We start from the raw sequence: 22,483 nt of genomic DNA, 5'->3' as shown, positions 1-22,483 counted from the left end.
ACATTTATTTTCGGCTGGTGAATAATGCAGTAACTTTTTAAAACATTTGTTTTCTATTTATTAAATTCTTGATTAAGTTATATGATTATTGTAGGATCTTTTTAAATATGTGTAAGTAAAAGTGTAAGTATAAGTAAATTGACATTTAAATATAATAAGTGGTAAGTTGGTGATCTTAAAAACTTTTTTTATTCTATAATAAATTATTTATGTAAAAAAAATCTTTTTACTCACCTCGATATATCGATCATCGTACGTGGACTGCAACTCAGGCCCGACCAATTCAAGTGTCTGTCGCCTTTCTTCACGGAAATCTGTTATTCATTAATTGGCCGTAGATAAGCAAAAAGGATCCAACCCACAACATGACCGAAAATGAGTTAAATATACCAAACTGCTCGTCTAGGTCTATATTTTCGATTAGCAAAAACAATCCAAGTAAAATATGAATATTTTGACGTTAAATTGACACTGGGTACCAACCCACATGTATGGAGAAGCCATATTTTAGTTTCGTAAAAACGATCCATTCTTCTTGGATCATATTGTAAAACGCTCAGTCTAAGAAACTAACACAAAACTAAAATGTTTAAAAAAATCCAAAAGCATGTGGATCCTTTTAGATATTTAATTTTTTATGATATTATGATGCAATAGATAAATCACTAAAAAGATTCAGAAAGCATGGATCTCTTTTGTTAAACTGAATTTTGTAGAAATGTATACTGGTTTAATAACAAAAACGATTCAGAACATTTGGATAGACTGAATATTATGTATTTAAAGCTTGAGGCGTTAGGCATGCATTAAGTTCACACTCCAAGTATCTTGATCGGGTCACACATCTTTGCCTTTTTTATACCGACTTTTCTAAAATAGAAGCACTTCGAAAATACCTGAAAAAATTTACGAAGCTGACGAACATGTCGAAGTAACAAAAAAAAAATTACACGCACAACTATCGATCACGCGCTCATGTGATCTTTATTACCTTCATTCAAGAATTGCCTATAGAAGACTGTAAGGTTTGTTGGGGATATAAATTATTAAGACTGAAATCGATTGTATGCGCACCTCCATCGACTAAACAGTTTAGTCATGTTGAATTCTAGAGGAGAATACAGCTCGACAGATCAGTTTAGTCGATGCAAAAGTTGTATGTATGGGCGGGCTCGAAAGGTAAATCTTCGGAGGTATCTGATAATGATTTTCAATGACTATGGCCAAATGTTAAAGAAAAGCCCAATTAGACGATTTGGAGTCAATCTTTGACTATTTATCTAAATACTGCCTGGATTTCTATAAATCAATCCAAGGGGGCAATCCAAGACTTCATGACGATGTAGATATGGCGATGAACCGGACTTTGCACACGAAGAAGAATAGTAAATCGGATAGAATTAATATGTTTTATATAAATAATGAAAAAAAAAATTGAAAGTTAGTTGTTTTATTTACGAAATTAAAAAAAAATAAGGATCTTAGTAGCAATTAGCTACTTTGAATCGTTTTTGCGAAATGAAAATTCACTTATCATAATTGAAAATAGGTTTTATCAAAAAGGATCCTAACACACATTTAGCTGAATATTTCAAGAAATAAAACTAAATTCAATAAAATTTGTTTGTAAGAATAAAATATACATTGACACACACACTTTTCCTTAAGAAGCAATTAACACAAGCAAGTCTTTATATGAACAAACACAGGTTAAACTTCAAACTTCAATAACTCAAAAGTAACATTTTGTGGGTTGGATCCTTTTTGGTTATCTACGGCCAATTATAAATATTAATTTCTATTTCTGAAAATATATTGTTCAAATTTTCTTATAATAATTCGAAAGTTCAGTTTATATTTCCTTTTTATTGCATTAAGTTCGAACATACAACAATAATATTATAATCTTGAAAATATTTTTTATCTGTAGGTCCATAATGCGTTCTATGCTCTATGCCCTATGGAACCTTGATAGGTAGAATAAAGTAGAATAAGCATTTGAAATCGATAACAATGTGTTAAATGTGAACACTGCTTAAAACTATCAATTTTAATAAAATTAATTATTTCCATTTATTATATAAATAGATATTATGTAAAATAAGGCGGTAATTAATTTAACCACATCAAACGACGAGTCAAAAAGGTTAGTGATACTTATTTTAAATATCAATTATTGCAAAAATATTAGCTACATCCAAAATAGTGGGAAATCAAAAATGTTGATGTTATTATTTGAATGAACGAAACTTAGAACGAAATGCTTATTTTATTTTGATCTTTTGGTTTAAGCTATGAAATGAGCGATTAATGTGATAATTCCGAGATGAAATGGATTTGCTGGGTAGGATTACGGGCCAGCGTTGTGAAAGCTATTTTTGGCTCTATCTGTATTTTATAGTTGAAATCGTTATACTTTGATGTACGATTGAATACATTGTTTGCTTAGTTTGTAAGATGAAAAATTTAATATCAAATTGTCAAAAGGTAACCGTCTTAGAAGGATATGAAATATTATTGATTGTTAAAGTGAAAATTCATAAGGCTTTATGGTAATTCCGTCACGTCATGGAGTAAGGCGACGATTTTGATATCTTTGAATCTTGCCAAAGAACACTTCTGACACGTGTACTCGGAACACACACTCTTTTTTATGCTATGTTTTATTTTATTGGCCACCTACCATTATAAAGCGACGCAATGTAGATCTTGACAGCGCGTGCTCCGGGCCACTTATCGCTCTCCTGGGTGAAACCCTGTAGCGCTTGGAGCACTAAAGGATCCGGAGCGCTCATTGCGCCCCGCCCCTCGCCTCACTTCACCCCGCACTCATACTCGGGACACTGTAACAAAATTGATATTATTGTATTGACGCCATGAAAAGGTCTTAATCTGATCTAAGCCCTAAGAAAGATAGATACAGTTTAAAGCTTGTATGTAGTATTTCTTGTTCTTTACATTACTACCTACGTTCCAATTGTAGAAAAGGAATTCCCCAATATTCAGTTAAGTGGGTTTTAGTCAATATCGACTTTTCATCACAAATTTCAACAAATTTATCCGAAATAGAAAAACCGATTTATCACATTAACATTGATACAGAAAGTCATTCCAAATATTATTTCCTTAGGTATTTGATGAGATTATCTTAATTTGTCAATTAACTTCCTTTTAACACGTTTCATCACAACTATAGATCCCGTCTATTTACTTTTCCGTTACGGAAATTCGTATAATCTCCCACTCGCTTTGTAAAGATTACCTTTACCGTACCTTTCATTATAATAATTAATATACGTTGCCAATATTCCCTTCAACCGAAGCTTATCCAAAGAAGCTTAGTGAAAAACATCATTATACTAAGTATTTAAAAAAAATAGTATGTATTTACATTTGCTAAACGTTATTTATTTGAAAAATATATACAGTTGAGAAATATATATAATACAAAGATGAAAACAAATCTCTAGACAGTTATGATTCTGCAATAGGTACTGATACTGTGTAGTGCTGTAGGTAACAAATGATAAATGATCTTTTACTTCTCGCAACATACGGGTTATATCTACGTGAAATAAACGAAGTAACAATTGAGACCGATACTCCCAGCATGAGGTAAATTTTGTTTGTATTCAGCCCTCCTTATGCTATTCTATCATATGAGGCTAATAAGTGACACGCACTTTGTCCTACAAAAATTTACGCATTACACTAATACAATAGGTATTAACAAAAAAAATACCTACATTGAAATATTACCTACGCTATTTAGTTATAAATCGGATATTAGGGCAAATCAGGCTGGTGAGGTTTTTAAATAGAATTAAGTCCTTCCCTTTGGCAGCCGGTCAATAATAAGACCCATTTCAGTTAATTGCATTGCGGATTAAATTTCATTATAATTTTACTCCAAACACAGAAAAACGCGGTGCACACGTACATTCAAACACACGCACAGTGATACGCACGTCTCACGTATTTCTATTGAAGGTAACAAAAAGGTTCGCAATTTTCAATACGTACTTACAAATAATCCCTCTTCAGAGTATTTTCAATCAATAAACCAATAAGAACTTTTAACGAGGGTAAGCTTTATAAACTTTTCGATATAAAAATCTACGCTTGCATCTATCCTTAAATTACACAGATCCTTAGAATTCACCAGATGGCACGCAACAACGTAAAAGTAGGCAATTATCTCATGAATTATTCAGAAGCGGGTAATTTACGGGTATTTTATAAGCACCTGCGGCGTATGCTTTCGGGTACATTAGCTGATCTATAACATTTTGATTAATACTTTTCGCCAAAAATTTATCCATTTCATTTTTAATGTCGAATACAATGATTCGCAAAATATTTAATAAGCTGCAATCCATTTATTATATTTTGACATAATTGTAAATTGGTCCTTTCCGCATACACATCCTCCTTCATCTTTCCATTCATTAAATATGTACCTACCTACTGCGAAGCTGGTACACTTACAAAGCAACATATGCCCCAAATGTATCCCACGGAATTATGTACTCAAAATAATGAATTAGTTATGTACACGTGCCAGAAAACATGAATACTGTATTATTCTTTCAACATAAGCCCTGAAGTGCCCGGGCACAATAGCTTGCAATATTTAATCATCTTTATTGTGTTTTTATCGTTCTCATAGCACTATATTCATTGTGGTTTGAGGTAGCACTTGTATCAAGTTTATTGTATTGCTGTTATACAAGTTCTTTCATATCATCATAGTAATATTTTAATCTATATGAGTGTTTTAGAATGTAATACGATTGAAGTGGTTTTAAACTTTATAATATGAAAAACATCGAAGTAAAACTCATTGCATGAATGTTGTTCTACTTTATTAGGTGGAAAACATTTCACCCACTTATTTTTTACTGTAATACAAAGTGCCCAATAAATTGAAGACTAATAAAAAAAGCGGAAATGACTCAATAATAGCATATTAAGTATGTTTCCTAAACTAGGATTGCGTGTTAATGGTATCTGAGATAGAGATGTTGATTTATTACGTTCCTGCCGATTTGAAATAGGCGTATAATGAAATATATTCTGTGTAAATTATAGGGTAGTATGTAGGCTATTAAATAACTTAGTGTATTATAATAGGAGCTCATACTACGTATCTACAGCTACATTCTACGCAGTAAAACAATGTTAATTGAAACCAGTACATACTCGAAACACTGATAGGCAATTTACTTTCATAATTGCATTTTTCTCATCAGAATTATCTTTTTAATGGTCTTTACCTAAAAGTTCATATTATGTAGAAGTATACGGCCAATTTCACCAATGATTTTGAATGCGATCATAATAACACGTCTAACCAAGATCAAAGCTAATTATTGCAGTTCAACGTATACTGCATACCGATAAATGAACTGAGTTCAAACAAGAAAAAGTTCTAGGGATTCTAATTATTCTGCGCATAGTTAGAATCCCTCATAGTAAAACCCAGTAACACAAATTCTGAATGAATAAACAACACTTTCAAGGAAAAAACCAGAAACACAATATAATGTAAAAGCCCTATTATGCGAGGCAAAGGCTCACACGTCTCATATTTGCGGTCAATACAGTTATAAAACAAAAGGGAATTCCCAGTGCATACATGTTGAATACACTAAATATACAAATGGAAAGTTTAAAGTAAACAGCCTATGGCAGAAACACCTGTAGCGTGCACCCAATATCGATCGGGCTTTGTAACGTAGCTAGTTCTGGGAGCCGTTTTCATGCTTATAATTCATTTATATTTTATACATTTTCAACGTTGGTAGAGATTTATGTGTTGACTTGATTACTTTTTACTCTTTTTGCACGAAATTTTAATCAAAATTTTTTGAATGAAGTACCTCGCTTAATGTTCTTCGGACTATTTTTAAATGGGTATGATATATTTGTAAATGTTTAAAATTGAAGAGGAACATACAATCATGAATATTATAATGAAATCAATATGTTCGCCTGTGTTTATTATTTATCAACAACATGAATATTTTATAGAAGTGATATCCTTCGCAAAGGGTCATAATATAAATTTAGGAATGTGTGGGCATACAATTAACTCATAATTATTTCAGATCCATAGCTATAATATTAAAGACGAGACACAACTATATGGGCTGTTATTTACTTTATTTGAATCAGTGTGAAAAATAATTGAGACAAATTCTATTTTTTTTTCTTTTTTAATTTGTTGCTTTTGTTTTGTGTTTATTTTTTTTCCTTTTATTATGTGTGTGGTGTTGAATAAACTTTTCTTCTTCTTCTTCTTAAATTTTTTATCAGAGGTACGGCAACGTCAATACATTTTTGTGAAAAATTATGGATGAATCATCCAAGTATACATGTCATTAGTAGGTCCACATAATTTTTCACCGTTAAATTTCGACACATAATATTTGATTTTCCTACTAAGCTCCTAATATAATACATAATTTTGTTATATATCTACCTATAGGACGATATCCATCTAATTACAGAGAATACTATACCTACCTTCGAGTGTGCTTTGAGTGTGGTATTATCATAATTACACTAATTGATTTGCAAGTTCGGTTTAATTTACGTCAACGTCATACGACGTAATTAATTATTGTATTACGACCTAGTTCTACGAATTAATTTACGGACTATACCGGGTATGACTCTTCAATATAATCATGTGTAAATTGGGATTATTGGAGAGACCCTTGAGGCTTCATTGATTTCAAACTTCTGAATAAAAAATAATATCAAAACTAATATTATAAAGGAGCAATTCACTCATTATCACAAGCTCTAATCTAACCATACAGACCAATAAAAATAAAGAAAAGAGGCACGATTTTTTTTTGTTTGTTTGTTACAATTGAACTCAAATCTATTGAACCGATTTTAACAAGTGATAACTGCGTTAAAAACAACCGACTTCAAACTTGCACTTGCAAAATTTACAAATACCTACAGACAAAAATGCTCATAAAATAAAAACTACTGGGCTTATCCGAATAAAATTTTTATGGGACCAATTCGACACCATCCCGCATCGAACAAAAAAAGAATCACGTAAATCGGTTCAGAAACCTAGGAGTAATCGGTGTACATACATAAAAAAAAAAAAAATATACCGGCCGAATTGATAACCTCCTCCTTTTTTTTGAAGTCGGTTAAAAATTATCGTTGCATTATAAAAAATAGTAGAGGTACAACATATTACGACTTTTTTGTTATTCCGGATTACCGTGTCCATCCGGGCCAAGTCTCGACTTGCTGATAGTACCTATCCGATAGCAACAACCAGAGCCTAACTTACATTTCACATTTCACTAAAGCCTGATTAAAATATTTCAAGCAGAATAATTTTCCAGGTTAACCCACAGCCTGTGACGTAATAAGCTCGATCCTAATCCCATCCTAACCACGACTTGGGGTCGTCAATCTTGTCGATCAATACTTTTATTTATTAACTCTGCACTAAAAAATACAGGTATTAAAAAACACGACAGCTCGAGGTACATTATTCGTAGACGTTAAACGTTTATTAAACTGCAAAATATCATTTACTTGTAAACAAATAAAATTCTCATTTCACCAAAATCGTTTTACGCATCAACTTCATAGAAAAGACAGAAAATGACGTTACATGAATTTGATTTAAGGAAATTTTAACGTCTTTTACCGGGAATTGTAAGCGTTTTGTCCGAGATTATCTTTTCATAAGCTTTCGCATTTTCGGTAAGCACTCATCCGCTCTTACATTTAAGCTTACAAAATTTCATAAGTGATCATTTCATAGGAAGTAGGTACACACTACATACATTGTACTTACATATCTCAATACTGAATGAGAAATGCCTTTTGATTAGGTACATCATATTATAGCAATCTTTAGAATTAATGATTTCACACTGGATACGAGATAAGAATCGCCATCACCACTTTTATAATATTCCTTCTTAAAAATAAATGTATGTCAGATTATTCAAAGCAAAATAAAAATAATAAGATAATCCCTTTAAGCTTATCCCGGGTTCGCTATAAATAAATATGCTTCGTATAAATCGCAATAAAAATAATGCCCTATAAATAAACTTCACCTTTAAACTGAGAGCCAAAGTCAATTACGATAGCACTTATACTAGAACGCAGAACCGCAAATAAAGTGAATAAAACAACGGTTGACCTCATAGTTTGTTATTTACTCAGTTATCCCATCCCCGAGTTAACCCCTGTCCTTTCCGATTTAAGGTATTATTAAAATTATGATTTATTGATTTTACTGTAAAATATTTGATTTCCTAGAACACGGTATACACGAGGAGTTCTAAAACAAAACTGATTTGTGTCAATAGCATAGAATTGATATTGGGACCATTAATATTTGATGTGATCAGTTTATTCGCTGACCTATGTTTACTCATAATTTATTAACATGTCAATGACCAATAGGACTCCAAATACAAAACAAAAGAATCGAAAAAGTAAAATTACAACTGAATTATAGAGAAGTTATGTTAGAATCATATTCACATTAGATATTCAACTTGTTCACTGACCTACGATGCTTAATAATTTAAAATATCGATGACCGATAAGACTCCAAAATAAAAGAGCGATAAAATCAAAATTATTTTCTGTATTTTTTATGGATTTTGAGCAAAGATTGAAAAACATAGATGGAATAATTATTGTTTCGTTTACATTGCACGATAACTCTATATCGATAGAAACATTTGCGCCAGCAATCTAAACAAAACATAGGTGTAGAAATTTAGGACAATATGTATTTTCTGTATAATATTCAATTACTTACACAAACAAATTTCAATTTTATCTTGAACAAAAGCGGGATGGTGTACGTGCGATATCGCGGGGTATTAAATATCCATATATTTAACAAAGGTTGCCTACATAAACCCATTTCCTGAACAGCGCCGAAAAGGGTCAATCCCTATATAAATCCACATACAATTAAAATTTATCAAACTTAAATATCTCAATAAACATATAAAGAGAATTTGTTGTTTATTAGGCTGTGGGTACTTGTATTTAATGTTCATGTATCATGTTGATATTTACTTAAAATTGGAATAATAAAATTAAAATACCGCATGAATTTAAACAAACTGTTTGAGCCTGGTAAGAGAAATTGACTCTTGCCTCAAAGGGAAATTATAAATTAATTATATCAAAGGATAATGCATGGGAAAGGTGCTTTGTCCGCTATCCAACGCTTGCTTATAGCAAATAACGTAATCAAAAGCATTATAAAGAGGTGAGCTTTTATTGCTTTTTAACCGACTTCAAAAAAAAGGAGGAGGTTATCAATTCGGCCGGTATATTTTTTTTTTTTTTTTTTATGTATGTACACCGATTACTCCGAGGTTTCTGAACCGATTTACGTGATTCTTTTTTTGTTCGATGCGGGATGGTGTCGAATTGGTCCCATAAAAATTTTATTCGGATAGGCCCAGTAGTTTTTATTTTATGAGCATTTTTGTCTGTAGGTATTTGTAAATTTTGCAAGTGCAAGTTTGAAGTCGGTTGTTTTTAACGCAGTTATCACTTGTTAGTGTTAATAAGCTATTTTTATTATTTCACTAGCACAAGCGTCGTCTCGTTTTTAGTAAGTCACATAGGATATATTATTTAATATTTTCTTATTAAAATTTTATTTCCTTACATTTTATTACTAACAACAATTTGTCTATTCTATTATAACAACTTGACCAGTAGCAGATGCAAATTGTTGCTTAATAAATTGCACATATTGTATTTGAACTGCATTTCTCGAGAATTCCTAAACTGTCTAGACAAATAATGCAGCTTTAGTTGTTATTCCACAATGTATGGAAACATTAAATTATGCCCCAGAAGATAACGTCTAGTGCAAACTACAGTGAAGCTTATAAATGCGATGTTAGGATGCCATGATTTTAGTAAAATAAAACAAGACGTTGCAAGACGCTCTTGAGGTATTTATGTTATTAATTAGCATTTTTTAACATTAAGACACAATATAGTTACTAACTATATTATAAGATACAAACAAGAACATTGATCAGTTTCCGATTATACATAAGAAGGAAAATTAGTTCCTCCTACGATATTCTACATAGGGCAATCATTTTACAAACGGGAGGTTCTAGATCTGATCGCCCTTTATGTCGACCAAAAAAAAAAACACAAAGAAATGCTGTTTAGAAAATCGTTTCATAATAGGATCAAACGTATCTGTCCCAGCAATGAAACTCGATTATCTATTTTTCCTAACTACATCTTAATAAATTGCTTACTAGTAACAATTTAATATTATGATTACAAGCAACCCCGTTTATCCATAGCGTAATTATTATAATCCACTAATCGTTGGATTTCCCATAACAATTTGCCAATAAGCGGTGTATATCGAGTCTAATGGAAATTGATTCTATCGTAATTTTGCAATAATAATATTAAAATCTCGACGTTCCCACCGTATATTAAGCTAAACTCAAACTCAAACTCAAACTCAAACATTTATTTATTCAATTAGACTACTATTTAGTAGCACTTTCGAATCGTCATTACATAATTATTTTAACATTTACCACCGATTCGGAAAGCAGTGATCTATGGAGAAGAATCGGCAAGAAACTCCATAGTTGCTCTTTTAAAATCATGTCGATATTACATAATATGTAACTTATATCTAAATACATAATATTATATCATAATATACAAAGAACTGTCCTGTGGTTTTTACGCGACAACCCTCCATGGGTTTTTATCGTCCATATATTCCTGAATACTGTAGTACGCTCTCTGAACTAGTACATTTTTTATATAAGTTTTAAATTTAGAACTACTAAACTCTCTAATATTATGAGGAATTCTATTGTAAAAGCGTATACCTTGACCCATAAATGAATTTTTAACTTTAGCTAATCGGAAAAATGGCATTTCAATTCTATTTCTGTTCCTTGTGCCATAACAGTGTCTATCTCCTACTCTTGTGTGTAAGTCGGCGTTTTTGTGTACATGCAAAATATTATTAAATATATACTGTGATGGTAGAGTAAGTATACCAGTATTCTTAAAGAGATCTCTTAGTGAGTCCCGAGCACGTAAATTATATATAGAGCGAATGGCTATTTTCTGTAAGATAAATATAGTTTCTATATCTGCTGCCCTGCCCCATAGTAGAATTCCATAGGACATAATACTATGAAAGTAGCTGAAATAAACCAATCTAGCTGTATCTTCATCGGTGAGATGCCTTACCTTTCGGACTGCATATGCTGCTGAACTGAGCTTACCTGCAGCGGTGTTGACATGGGCTCCCCACTGTAGTTTCTCGTCCAATGTTAACCCAAGAAATACAGTCGATTCTGTAGGGTGTAATACCTCCCCGTTCAAGGTAATATTTCTGCTCAACTTTTTAACGTTAGGTAGTAAAAATTCAACACAAGTTGTTTTTTTGGCATTTAATAATAAATTATTAGCAGTAAACCAGTCGGATATGTGTAAAAGAGTACTGTTCACTTCGTCAACATTTGGGTCATGCCTATCCACATTGAATATTAATGAGGTATCATCTGCAAACAGAACTATTTCACACCTATCCTGTAAATAATAAGGTAGATCATTGATATATACCAAGAACAAGAAGGGTCCTAAAATAGATCCTTGTGGAACACCAATGTTAATTGACGCACCACTAGAACGTTCTCCATTAACAACTACAGTTTGTATCCTATCATGAAGGTATGAGGCTATGAGGTTCTGAGCTTGTCCTTTAATCCCATAGTGATTAAGTTTACGCAATAAAGTACAATGTTCAACGCAGTCAAATGCCTTGGAGAGGTCACAAAATATCCCCAAAGCATTTTTTGAGTTTTCCCATGCCTTATATATATGTGTTAGTAGTGCAACTCCAGCATCTGTGGTTGAGCGCCCCTTTGAGAAACCAAACTGTTTGGTGTGCAGCAAATTATTAGAAGCAAAGTGACTAGTCAATTGGTTTAATATTAACTTTTCGAAAACTTTACTTAATGTTGGTAAAATCGAGATAGGTCTATAGTTGTTACAGTCTTCTTGATCACCTTTTTTAAATAGAGGTATAACTTTACTAAGCTTTAGTAAATTAGGAAATGTACCATAGTCACAACACTTATTAAATATGAAAGCTAAATTGTTTGCAATATTTTCTATTATATTATTAACTAAATTTAGAGACATTCCCCAAAGATCACAAGTATTTTTTAAATTAAGTGTCTTAAATGCTGTAACAATATCATTAGCAGTTACGTGACGCAATTCAAATAATGTACTGCACCCCGCAACATGGTCCCTCAAAAAGGTCTCTGCAAGTATTGAAGACGAATTTAAATTATTAGTAATGCTAGCAGGGACACTACTAAAGAAATCTTCAAAAGCAAGCGCCACATCAGCATTTTTGTCAATAACCATGCCATTATTTACAAGTTTTATGGTATTACTTGATTTGCTTTTACCCATTTCACCATTAATAATAGACCAAACTGTTTTAACTTTATTATCCGAGTCGCGTATTTTATCCCTGATATACAAACGCTTCGCAGTAAAACAAACAATTTTAAAAGTTTTTGAGTAATTTCTAACATAACTAAGAAAAGATGGATCTTTATTATATTGCTTCATACCATATAACTCATAAAGAACAATCCTACACCTATGTATGCTAGGTGTCGCCCATTTACTAAATGGTAAATCCTTGGTAATATTTAAAGATTTAACTTTAAATATTTTTTCAAATTCACTATGAACTAAATTAAAATTAAATATATCTGATATCCAATAGCTAATATTGGATATCAGATTATGTTTTAAGAAGATTAATAATAATCAAAAGGGAAGCTTGTTATATTTCATAAATGTGTATCATGTAGTTCTTTACACGTAATAATATTATAATATTTTTACAGTCGGAAAAGGCCTCTTTAATGCAGCTATTGTTCTTAATCACCTGTAATATAAAACTGAACAGTTTGTATGTTTGATAAGTTGACGCACTTATCTCAGGAACTGTTTGAACTGATTATTTGCTTCTGTGTTTGGTAGTGCATTTTTCGAGGAAAGCTCTATGATACGACTAATAGAAGCAAAGGAAAACTCTTAAGAGCGCTTATTCAATTTAACGCAAGTCAAAATCTCCGCGATCTATTACGATAGATCGCGGCTTGCGCTATCCTTTTACTATGAACAGCATAGGTCCACAGGAGAGCGCCGAGCAACATGTCCTCTCTCTGGGAAGGCTCGCTGCCGACTGATTTTAATCGGGTCGCGCGCAGTGTTTTATAGTACTTTAAAAAAAATTGTAGAAAAATAATAGAGGTACCTTAGTTGATTTTTTAAATTTTATCTTATAAGTAATACGTTCTTTTATTGCAATATGTATAAATTATATTCAACTAAGTCAAATATCTTGGTGAAAATAATCATTTTGTCGACTATAATTTCTAAAAAAATTCACATTGTTCGGATTTTAATTTCGTAAGTTAGGAGTCCAAATTAAAAAAATCTTTTAACTAACTATTTTAATAAGGATTTTTGCAGTTAGTTAAAAAAAATGTGTGTTAGATCTGTCAGCAATTTCAGATATTTTTAGCTTCGAAATTGACACTAAAAGTGAAATCAAGTAATCATCGGCTCAGTTATCTTGATGGTATTCACAAATACTGTATTAATTGAAAAAAACTCTTAACTAACTATATAGACAATAAAATTCCCTAAAATTATTAGTAATTCATATGTTTGTAAGATAAGTGGTTGATGGACAATCTGGTTTGAAAAATCACATATTTGAGCCAAACAGCGCACGGACCGCGTACACGGCCTTAATCGTAGTTTATTATATAATATAATATTTACTATCTTCATATTCATTTTTGTCGAATTTACAAAACAACATATTTTGAACTTTAATGTTACTATCATTATACGTATTTAAAAGTATTATATTTTGTAGAGAGTTAAACTTGTGAAGATCTTATCTCTCTAATATTATGAACGATGGAATAACAATATAATTACTTGAGGAAGTAGGGAGAAATGAAAATGGTATTTGAAACGGATTCTTCTCTAGAGATTTAGTTTCACAATAATTGATGGCACATTCTTTGTCCGATCGATTTATTACATTGACATGCCATATTCGTTGGTTAAAACTTTTTCTATCACTTTTTTAACAAGTATAAAATATTTAATATGCGCAGGTACAATAGATTACAATAGATTTTTGTGAAATGAAAAGAACAAAGATACAATATGTATTTTATTGCAAACGTTTAGAATCCAGTCTCCTTTGTCTCGTGGCCTGGCTACTCACAAAACAAGTTTCCAAAACAGACTGGGTCGATACGGCTTCGAGCTCCTATTTTGTATTTCATGTAGTCAGGGAAGGCTTTTTCAGACCTATGCCAGTTTTAATCATATTACATACAACACGTGCAACTGATGTTAGACCAAATTCTGTCTGAGTTTCGCGCACGTGAAATTTAATTTCAATCCCCGCTATAAATTGAAACTTAATAAAAAATGTTTTTGGTATTTCTACACAAACATTTTCGATGTAAAAACCCAGCCATTTACTTTTTTGAACGTTATGAAATACTTGCGTTTCGAGTGCAAATACTGAAAAAGTAATAAAGAGTTAGAATTAATGAAATGTACATTTTAATTGTATGAGTTACATAATACATAAAAGTAAAACCGAGAAAAGTTGAAAGCGGGGCGACCTATATTTGAATTATGAAAAGCATAATGAATTCTATAAATTATGTTAAATTTTTCAGCGGTACAAGAATTAAAAACTCGACGTCCATCGTATTTTGGCTTAGATGGATTTGAACACGCGAAGTTACGTTGCAAAATTATAATATTCTACTTTATTACGGAATTGCGTGCCGTGAAAAAGGTTTTCGTTGATGTGGTATGGAATAAAACCTTAAACTGTTTGCGAACTATTAGCTACTAACGTTCAAACCTAAACAATGGCTCGTGGGGTAGACAAACAAAGAAAATTGTACGTACCTAAATATGGCCGGGGTGCTGGTAAAACATTTAACACGACCTATTAAAATTTGAAATCAGAAAATGTTATTTTCAATAAATTTAAATGTTTATAAATGAACACATGTTTAATATTCAAGCCAGAAATTGATGCGATTGAAATTTAATTCAATTTGATGTTGATATTACAGGGAAAATTTCCAAACAATTTCCAAGAACTGCTAGCTGCTAGCATAAATGCCTACTATTATTTACAATACAGCTCAGTTTAAGTTTGTGTTTCAGCCTTCAGGTGATTAAGATTTTTCATCATTGAAATTATTTGAAATTTCATAATTTCCATGAACTATGGTTTTGAATTTAAAATTATTACATAAATAGGTGACGTTATATTTCTAGGAATAATGTAAAAAAATACATTTTTTGCGTATTTTCGGTAGTTCACGAACTACCTAATTAATTTAATTCTATTTAGTTCGTGGAAACTATTTTCATTGAATATGATCACATATTTGATGCATTTAATATTGATCCTGTGTTTTTAATCACCTTTAACTTTAGAAATATAAATACTAGCAGTTCCCAATCCCGTGGGTTACTTTGATAAAAGCCTAATCAATTATCCTTAGTCCTTTCTTAGTTCTCAAACTTTATCTGTACCAAATTTCATTCAAATCGATTCAGTGTTTAGGCGTGAAGGAGACACGGACAGACAGAGTATTTTCCCATTTATTATTTTTACCATATTTTAAAAAGATTGCCAGCTTGCGTGTCTAGAACCATAGTCTAGAACCATTTAACTACTTACCGTGAAACATTATATTAATTAGTACTAAAGGTTGTCATTTGACGATCCCGCCCATAATATCGTTAAAAAAATACTTAATTTTGCTGTAGAGAAAATTAGGTATTTATCTTAATTTTCATCAGAATATCGCTCTTAGCTCTATCGTTAGCAGCTATTCTGTAAATATTTGCTATAAAAATAATTTATAACACTGAGTAGGTAGGTATATTACACAATTTCTTCGCTAAATACTTGTATGCATGAGGTGATACTAACATCACAATAATTATGTAATAAACTGATCCACGTTTAGTATTCATAAATAACAACGATCATTGATTAAAATATAACATATTAGAAGAATAATATTATATAATGTATTATATAAGAATATATAAGACATTATATAATAATATTACCATCATCATAAAATTATCACGTACTCTGCGAATAACCACTCAAATAAAATGGAATTTTAAATCACATGCCAGGAGCGAGTACAGCCTTCAAGTATAGAATTAACAAACATGTGTTTTTATTTTTTATACGTAGTACGTAGGTATGTCATACAGTATTTGTTATCCTACTTTAGTAAAGTATAATTAAATTATCTATATAATCATATTAGACAAAAGTCAGGGAGTTTGATGATTCTGATAATTCCTGTTCCTGAAAGGTTGGCCTAAATTACCTACGTCTGATATCTAACAAGACCGTGTACAAAATATTGGGTTAGGTTATTAAATATGCAAAAGTTACGAGATATGCTATATAATATATTATATACTTAATTGTAATTTATGGTTTGTGCTGTGTGTTGTGTTTGTATGTGTTGTATTTGTGTGCTTCACAAAGGTTTAGATTATTAATCCTATCGATATCCTATCCACACCTTCGAAAGAGGTCCCCAAAGCAAATTTTAGCCCTGTATTCTCTTAGTTTTTTGTTGACGTGTTTCACCCTGAAAGCAACCATAAAAGGGAACCATTAGAAACAGTCCCACTATAGCTATAGTTAAAATTCTGAGGTGTCTACGTGCGACACGACCCGTGTATTTCCTTTCATTTCCTATCGTAAAAACGGCAAAATTTCAACCGAAAGGAAGCCACAACGAACATAGATAGCTTTTTGGAGACATCATTCATATTTAAACTGGAAATGAATAGAAATCTTTCTACCTTAATGGTCCGCCTCTCCGAGCCATTAAAATTTGGATCTTTCAGCCTGAATAAGTTTCTTTGACACAAATATATAGATAGGGAGGCGAGGTAGCTAAATGGCGTAATTAAACGGCGCCGTCGAGACTTATCAAAATCGATAGATAAAATAATTTCGAAAAGGAAAGCTTCTATGGTAAAAACCATTTTAGCGGTGGGTTTGGCGTGTACGGATTTTCAAAAATGTAAAAAAAAATAGTAACTTGGGCATTCTCGAGCGCGTCAGATATTCATACTACGTATGCCCCAAGTGCCTCTGATAACAACGGTATACTAATCTGCCGGTTTGCGTGGTGGGGCTAGGCATATTAATTCGTCAAAAATGCACAAAAAAAAAATTTACTCGAGCGCGTCAGATTTTCGGAAGGGGTGTTAAGTAGGCCCCAAGGAAGCTCCCCTTAAAAAAACTGCCGATTTCGGCGTGACGATAAGTTACGATGAATTTTTGAAAATGCAGAAAAAAAAAGTCCTTTTGAAATACTCGAGCGCGTCAGATTTTCATAGGGGAGGTTTATCTCGGTCTCCTGAAAGCATATTTTCTTAATCTGACAAAAATGTTGGTGGGTTCTCTTAATCTGACCGAAAAAGGTTTGAGAGTTTCTTTTTTTTAATCATCGTTATTTCATATCAATTTTTCTTAACACCCTCAGTTTTCGAGATATACTAAAAAAACCGGGAGTTTGAGTTTTTATGATGCTTCAAGTAAAAAAAAATTAAACTTTGGACAAAAATGAAAAGAGACCTTTTTTTGTAAAATTAAATTACTTTTTTTGTTTATTTAAACTTTTTTTTTTTGAAAAAGTAAAGTTCGCGACTTATATGCTGCAACGCGTTTTTCGGAAGACGAAATGGCTCCTCCAGACTTCCGGTCATGCGGAAACCGGCAGATTTTGTGTTTTTAGTAAGTTTTAGATTATATTCTTCAAAATAAAAATAAAAAAAATCGCGCTCGAGAATGCCGGGTTAACGTTTTTTTTTTTACAAGTTCGCGACCCTATAACTCGGCGGCGTCAAGGACTTATGGTCAGATTAATTAAATTTAGTCTTAAAACACTAAAATCAACCCCCAATATCTTAATCTGACGCGCTCGAGTATTTCAGACTATCGATTTTTTTTTACTAATCTGATCGTCTATCCTAGGCGCGCGTCACTACATATAGAGCTAAATAGTGAAAAAGTTTGTTCTATTAGGTCTAAGGTATCTCTCATATCTTAAACTGCCACGCTCGAGTATTGCAGAAAATTCCCCTCTTCGCCTCCCTATCTAATATGGCTCTCTAGATATTCACTTGCCATTGGTATTAAAATCAAATTTTGTTCGTTTATAATGTGATAAATGATCTTAATGTGACTACGGTGTATTACTTACCTAATGCTTTTTTATTATTATCAGTATTTTTTTATAAAAATAGGTAAGCATACTCTTTCTTATTCAGGACAAAGAGAGAGAGAGTTTTGAATAAGCGATCAATCATAAATCCGTAAGCTTCTATGAAATGAATTTCGTTTCTATTTTAATTCAAGACGCTGCATTTTGTCTCCTACAAGTGAGGCGAACGTTGTATGTAACACTAGCAACCAATTTACTAAGATTTGTAAACCACAAGACGATGGCGCAGCTAGAATTACTCTCCTTAATTAGAATTAGTAGCTTACATACACATGCTTACTTTCCTTACAACATTTTATGTAGGTCCCGGAGGAAAACTACTTGAAATACTGGAGATTACCTACTAGTGGAAGGAAAAATTCATATATTTTTAAATAGGAACAGAACCACATTTAAAGATTTTCGAAAATTCTATTGCCACGTCCGGGAAGCGAACAAGCTTATAATAAGCTGATAATAACTTTGCTTATTTGTCCATAAAAGGCCGGCAAAGCGCCTGTAACACTTCTAGTGTTAAAGTGTTACAGGTGTTTATGGACGGTGGTGACCACTTATCATCAGGTGGCCCACCCGCTCCTTTGCTTGCTCTGACATAAAAAAAATAAACACTATCTATTTTTCAGTAAAACTTTATATATACCAACGTATAGAATAAGTACTTATAAAGTACCTGCTTTTGTTTACTTTTTCCAGGGCCCGTAAAAATTTTCCACTCTAAATAGAATGTTCTATTATTATCCAAAACGATAGGTATTATTCAAGCGAATTTTATAAGTAATAAAATAAACAGAGCATTGTTTAATTTTTTTTATTTTAAATAAAATCTACAAATTCGCATGAAAGTAAAATCCAATACCATTACGGGATTTTTGCGCAATGTTTTAATCCGTAGAGTCAGGCGAATCAATACGATGTTGTGGAATCCATTACATTTCGTGCTGGCAAGGTAACTATTCAGTTTTTTTATTTAATCCTCAGATACGATTTTTCTGAAATTTTCCTCTTCAGAGTTCAGGTTTGATACACGAACAAACAATATAACTTTACACATCGATGATTAGCTATTACATAAATATTTATACATTAATTACTAATTATTAATTATGTAAAATAGTATTATGCAACACAATGGTCTCTCTATGTGGTATGTCTCTAACCGATATTATGTATGTGTATTTTGATAATTTCAATGGTAAAAACGTATTTAGAGAAAAATCGGAGCATTGTTATATTTAATTTAAGTCGTTAAGTTAACTCTAAATAAACAAGAGAAAGTAAATACAAGACCATTTTGTGACAACAGAGTTGGCTCTGTGAGTGCAGAGTACACTTACGCCATCCCTATGGTATAACTACGTTTCACTTTCAAATATTTGAATATCTTTTCAGCTTTACTGTTATTCTTTTAAATTTTTTACTGGTAAGATAAAGAATCAGTACAAATTTCACAACTGAGAATACGTACATATACCTACGAAGATATTATACAGTATATAGAATATGGCAGTTAAACGTTAAAAACAACAAATTCCACCTCAGTATAAAGCATTCTTTCACCCCAAGTGCTTACACAAAGTGTCGTGCAATCCAACAAAAAGCCGAGCCCAGTAAATTACCCCGGCGTTTTATACATTTTGTCATGACATGTCAATTCAATTACACGTTGAAATTCACACGAATGTTTCTGACAGGGGCTTGACGTCACCGGCGTGTGAAGCTTCTATTATTTTTACTCGTGCGGCGAAGTTAAACTAATTATTTTCCTTGTTAAAAAGCATTCATGAGGCATAAAGGTGGACTTCCGACCACCGCGGCTCCGGCGTCACTAACGCAGCGACAGTGACGCGGCGACAGAGCGATAGTATTATACAGTACGGAAATGTATGATGGAACGTTCGAGCGCAGCGTCACTGTCGCAGCGACAGTAACGCAGCGTCAGTGTCGCGCGGTCGTAGCGGCCGTGCTATGCTCGCGCAAGCACTGTCGCGTGGCAGGCTGCAAAAGCACGTTGTTTTTAGGTTATTATCGAGTTATTTTCGAAAGAATATCTAAAAAATGGACGTTAGTAACATATTTACGCACATTACATGCAATTTTGTACGATTTAAGTGAAACGGGCTACAAAAACCAGCCTAAAAAGGATTCTATATTATTTATTTCTATATATCTATATTATTTATTCTATCTATATGATTCTAATAATATTTTTTTAATTTTTCGGTTCATTCCTACTGTACCGCACAACCGTCAGGTATGGACTAATAACTGTGACTGACGCCGGAGTCGCGCTGCTCGGAAGCCAATCTGCGTCTAAGCCGCTGCGACAGTGACGCAGCGGCTTAGACGCTGCGGCCGTTGCGATAGAGCCGCGCTGGTCGGAAGTCCACCTTAAAAGAGAACGCGCAGCGCACGCAAATGAATGGACACAGAAATATAATATTACGAGGAAAATATGTTACTACTGCAATTAAAACCTTTTGTTAGTTTAATTAATCATAGACTTTGGTAATATCAGTTTTTAAAATAATTTAAGTACCTGCTGTATTTAGTCAAGCTATTCAATTTCCACTTATTTACCAACTTCATTTTTAATGGATGAATTTATTTGTAAACACAATCTCACTTTGAATTTACATCAACGTTCGTTCAATATCAACAGAGTTGTAGATGTGCATCAACGACGCCATTCAAATCTGTAATCCATTTTAGTACATTCGAATTCACATTGAATAAATATAAAGCGCTCAAAGTGGTGCACAACGCTGCAATTCTGTCTTGCTCCGAATCAACATACCTATTACATCGAAATTTAAAAGGCCGACTGTCACAAAATGTTGCTTTGTTGTTGTCCATGAAATGGTGTACGCGGCTTACCACAATTCTGAACGATTCCTGGAGTATTGCTCGGTCGGTATCAACTTATGCACAATACTGATACGATTACTGATTCCACGTTCGTTCGGATACGTGCTGCTGAATAGTGATGCCGCAATTAGTGAGAGTGTAGCGCTTATTATGGTGCTAATTGGCGTATAATTTTCACCGCAAACAGTATGTTAATTATTTTAGGAGTAAATTGTCAACCGTTATTACATACTCATTGGAAACGGCCATTCAAATTTAAAACGATCCAACGTCAACGCAAATTCCAAGAAAGGAAAGATTGTAATTTTAAAAACTTCTCAGACAACTTTCAATGCCGATCAAAAACTAATAAATGAATTTTGTAACAATGAATTGAACTTTCTTCATTAGCATAGAACTTTATGAATTGAAAATGGAATCAAATAGTATTTTCCATTAGTTTATCTGAAAGCTGCTGCAGGAAAGTGCATAAAATGAATAGTAATTGCTTTTCTGGTACTTAAGCTTGCAAATGTTTGAGTGCAAGAGAGCAAATAGCAAATATATTCACACCATAAAAGCTAAGAAGTACCTGCGTAGTGAGCGTTATAGTTATATTAAACACGTCTAGGATTTTAACGACATAATGTTTTAATATTACTAAACGTTTGTGCAAAGAAGTTTATATATGTATATACAGGGTTACAGGAAAAGTCGATGTAGATCCGTTAAGGGCATGTAGTACACATCATTTCTGAATGATTTCACTATGTAACCTCCCATCCTAAACTTAACCGTTTTCGAGATATTCGAGTTTTAATTTTTTTTATGAAAATGCCCAATTTTTCGGCTATTCAATTGAATATTTTGAATTTTTTTGACTCCTATGATTATTTTTTTGGTTTTTTACATGAAGAATGAGATGCTTAATTACCTCAATATCTAAAATTGCACGTAAGTTAACTAAATAGGTCATTGTAGACGATCGAAACTTAAGAAAATAAGTACAAATTATAAAAAAATATTTTTCTTTTCTGGATATCTCAAAAAATTATTATGGCACTTGCTCTGCAGATGTGCTTAAAAACATCTACATTTTATCAGCTATCCAACGAGGTATAACAACCTAGGGTTGTATTTAAACTCATAGAAAAAAACATAGTTGAAAAGGTTCAGATAGTAGGTCTAACGGGTCCCTCGGC

At 32.4% G+C, this 22,483-nt stretch overlaps 1 protein-coding gene across 1 annotated transcript in view; it reads right to left on the bottom strand.

The window, feature by feature from the left end:
• Window positions 1-22,483, bottom strand: part of LOC123692812 (protein qui-1) — a 124,100-nt gene that overhangs the window by 69,334 nt on the left and 32,283 nt on the right. Inside the window, exons 2-3 of the mRNA XM_045637608.1 lie at window positions 2,684-2,843; window positions 235-314 (exon numbers count right to left, since the gene is read on the bottom strand). Coding sequence (XP_045493564.1) covers window positions 235-314; window positions 2,684-2,795 — 192 coding nt within the window. The 5' untranslated portion in view covers window positions 2,796-2,843. The remainder of the gene's footprint in view (window positions 1-234; window positions 315-2,683; window positions 2,844-22,483) is intronic.

Source organism: Colias croceus, chromosome 6 (genome assembly GCF_905220415.1).
Source record: "Colias croceus chromosome 6, ilColCroc2.1".
In the NCBI taxonomy this organism is placed as follows: domain Eukaryota; kingdom Metazoa; phylum Arthropoda; class Insecta; order Lepidoptera; family Pieridae; genus Colias; species Colias croceus.
This window is presented reverse-complemented; position numbering and strand designations above follow the sequence as displayed.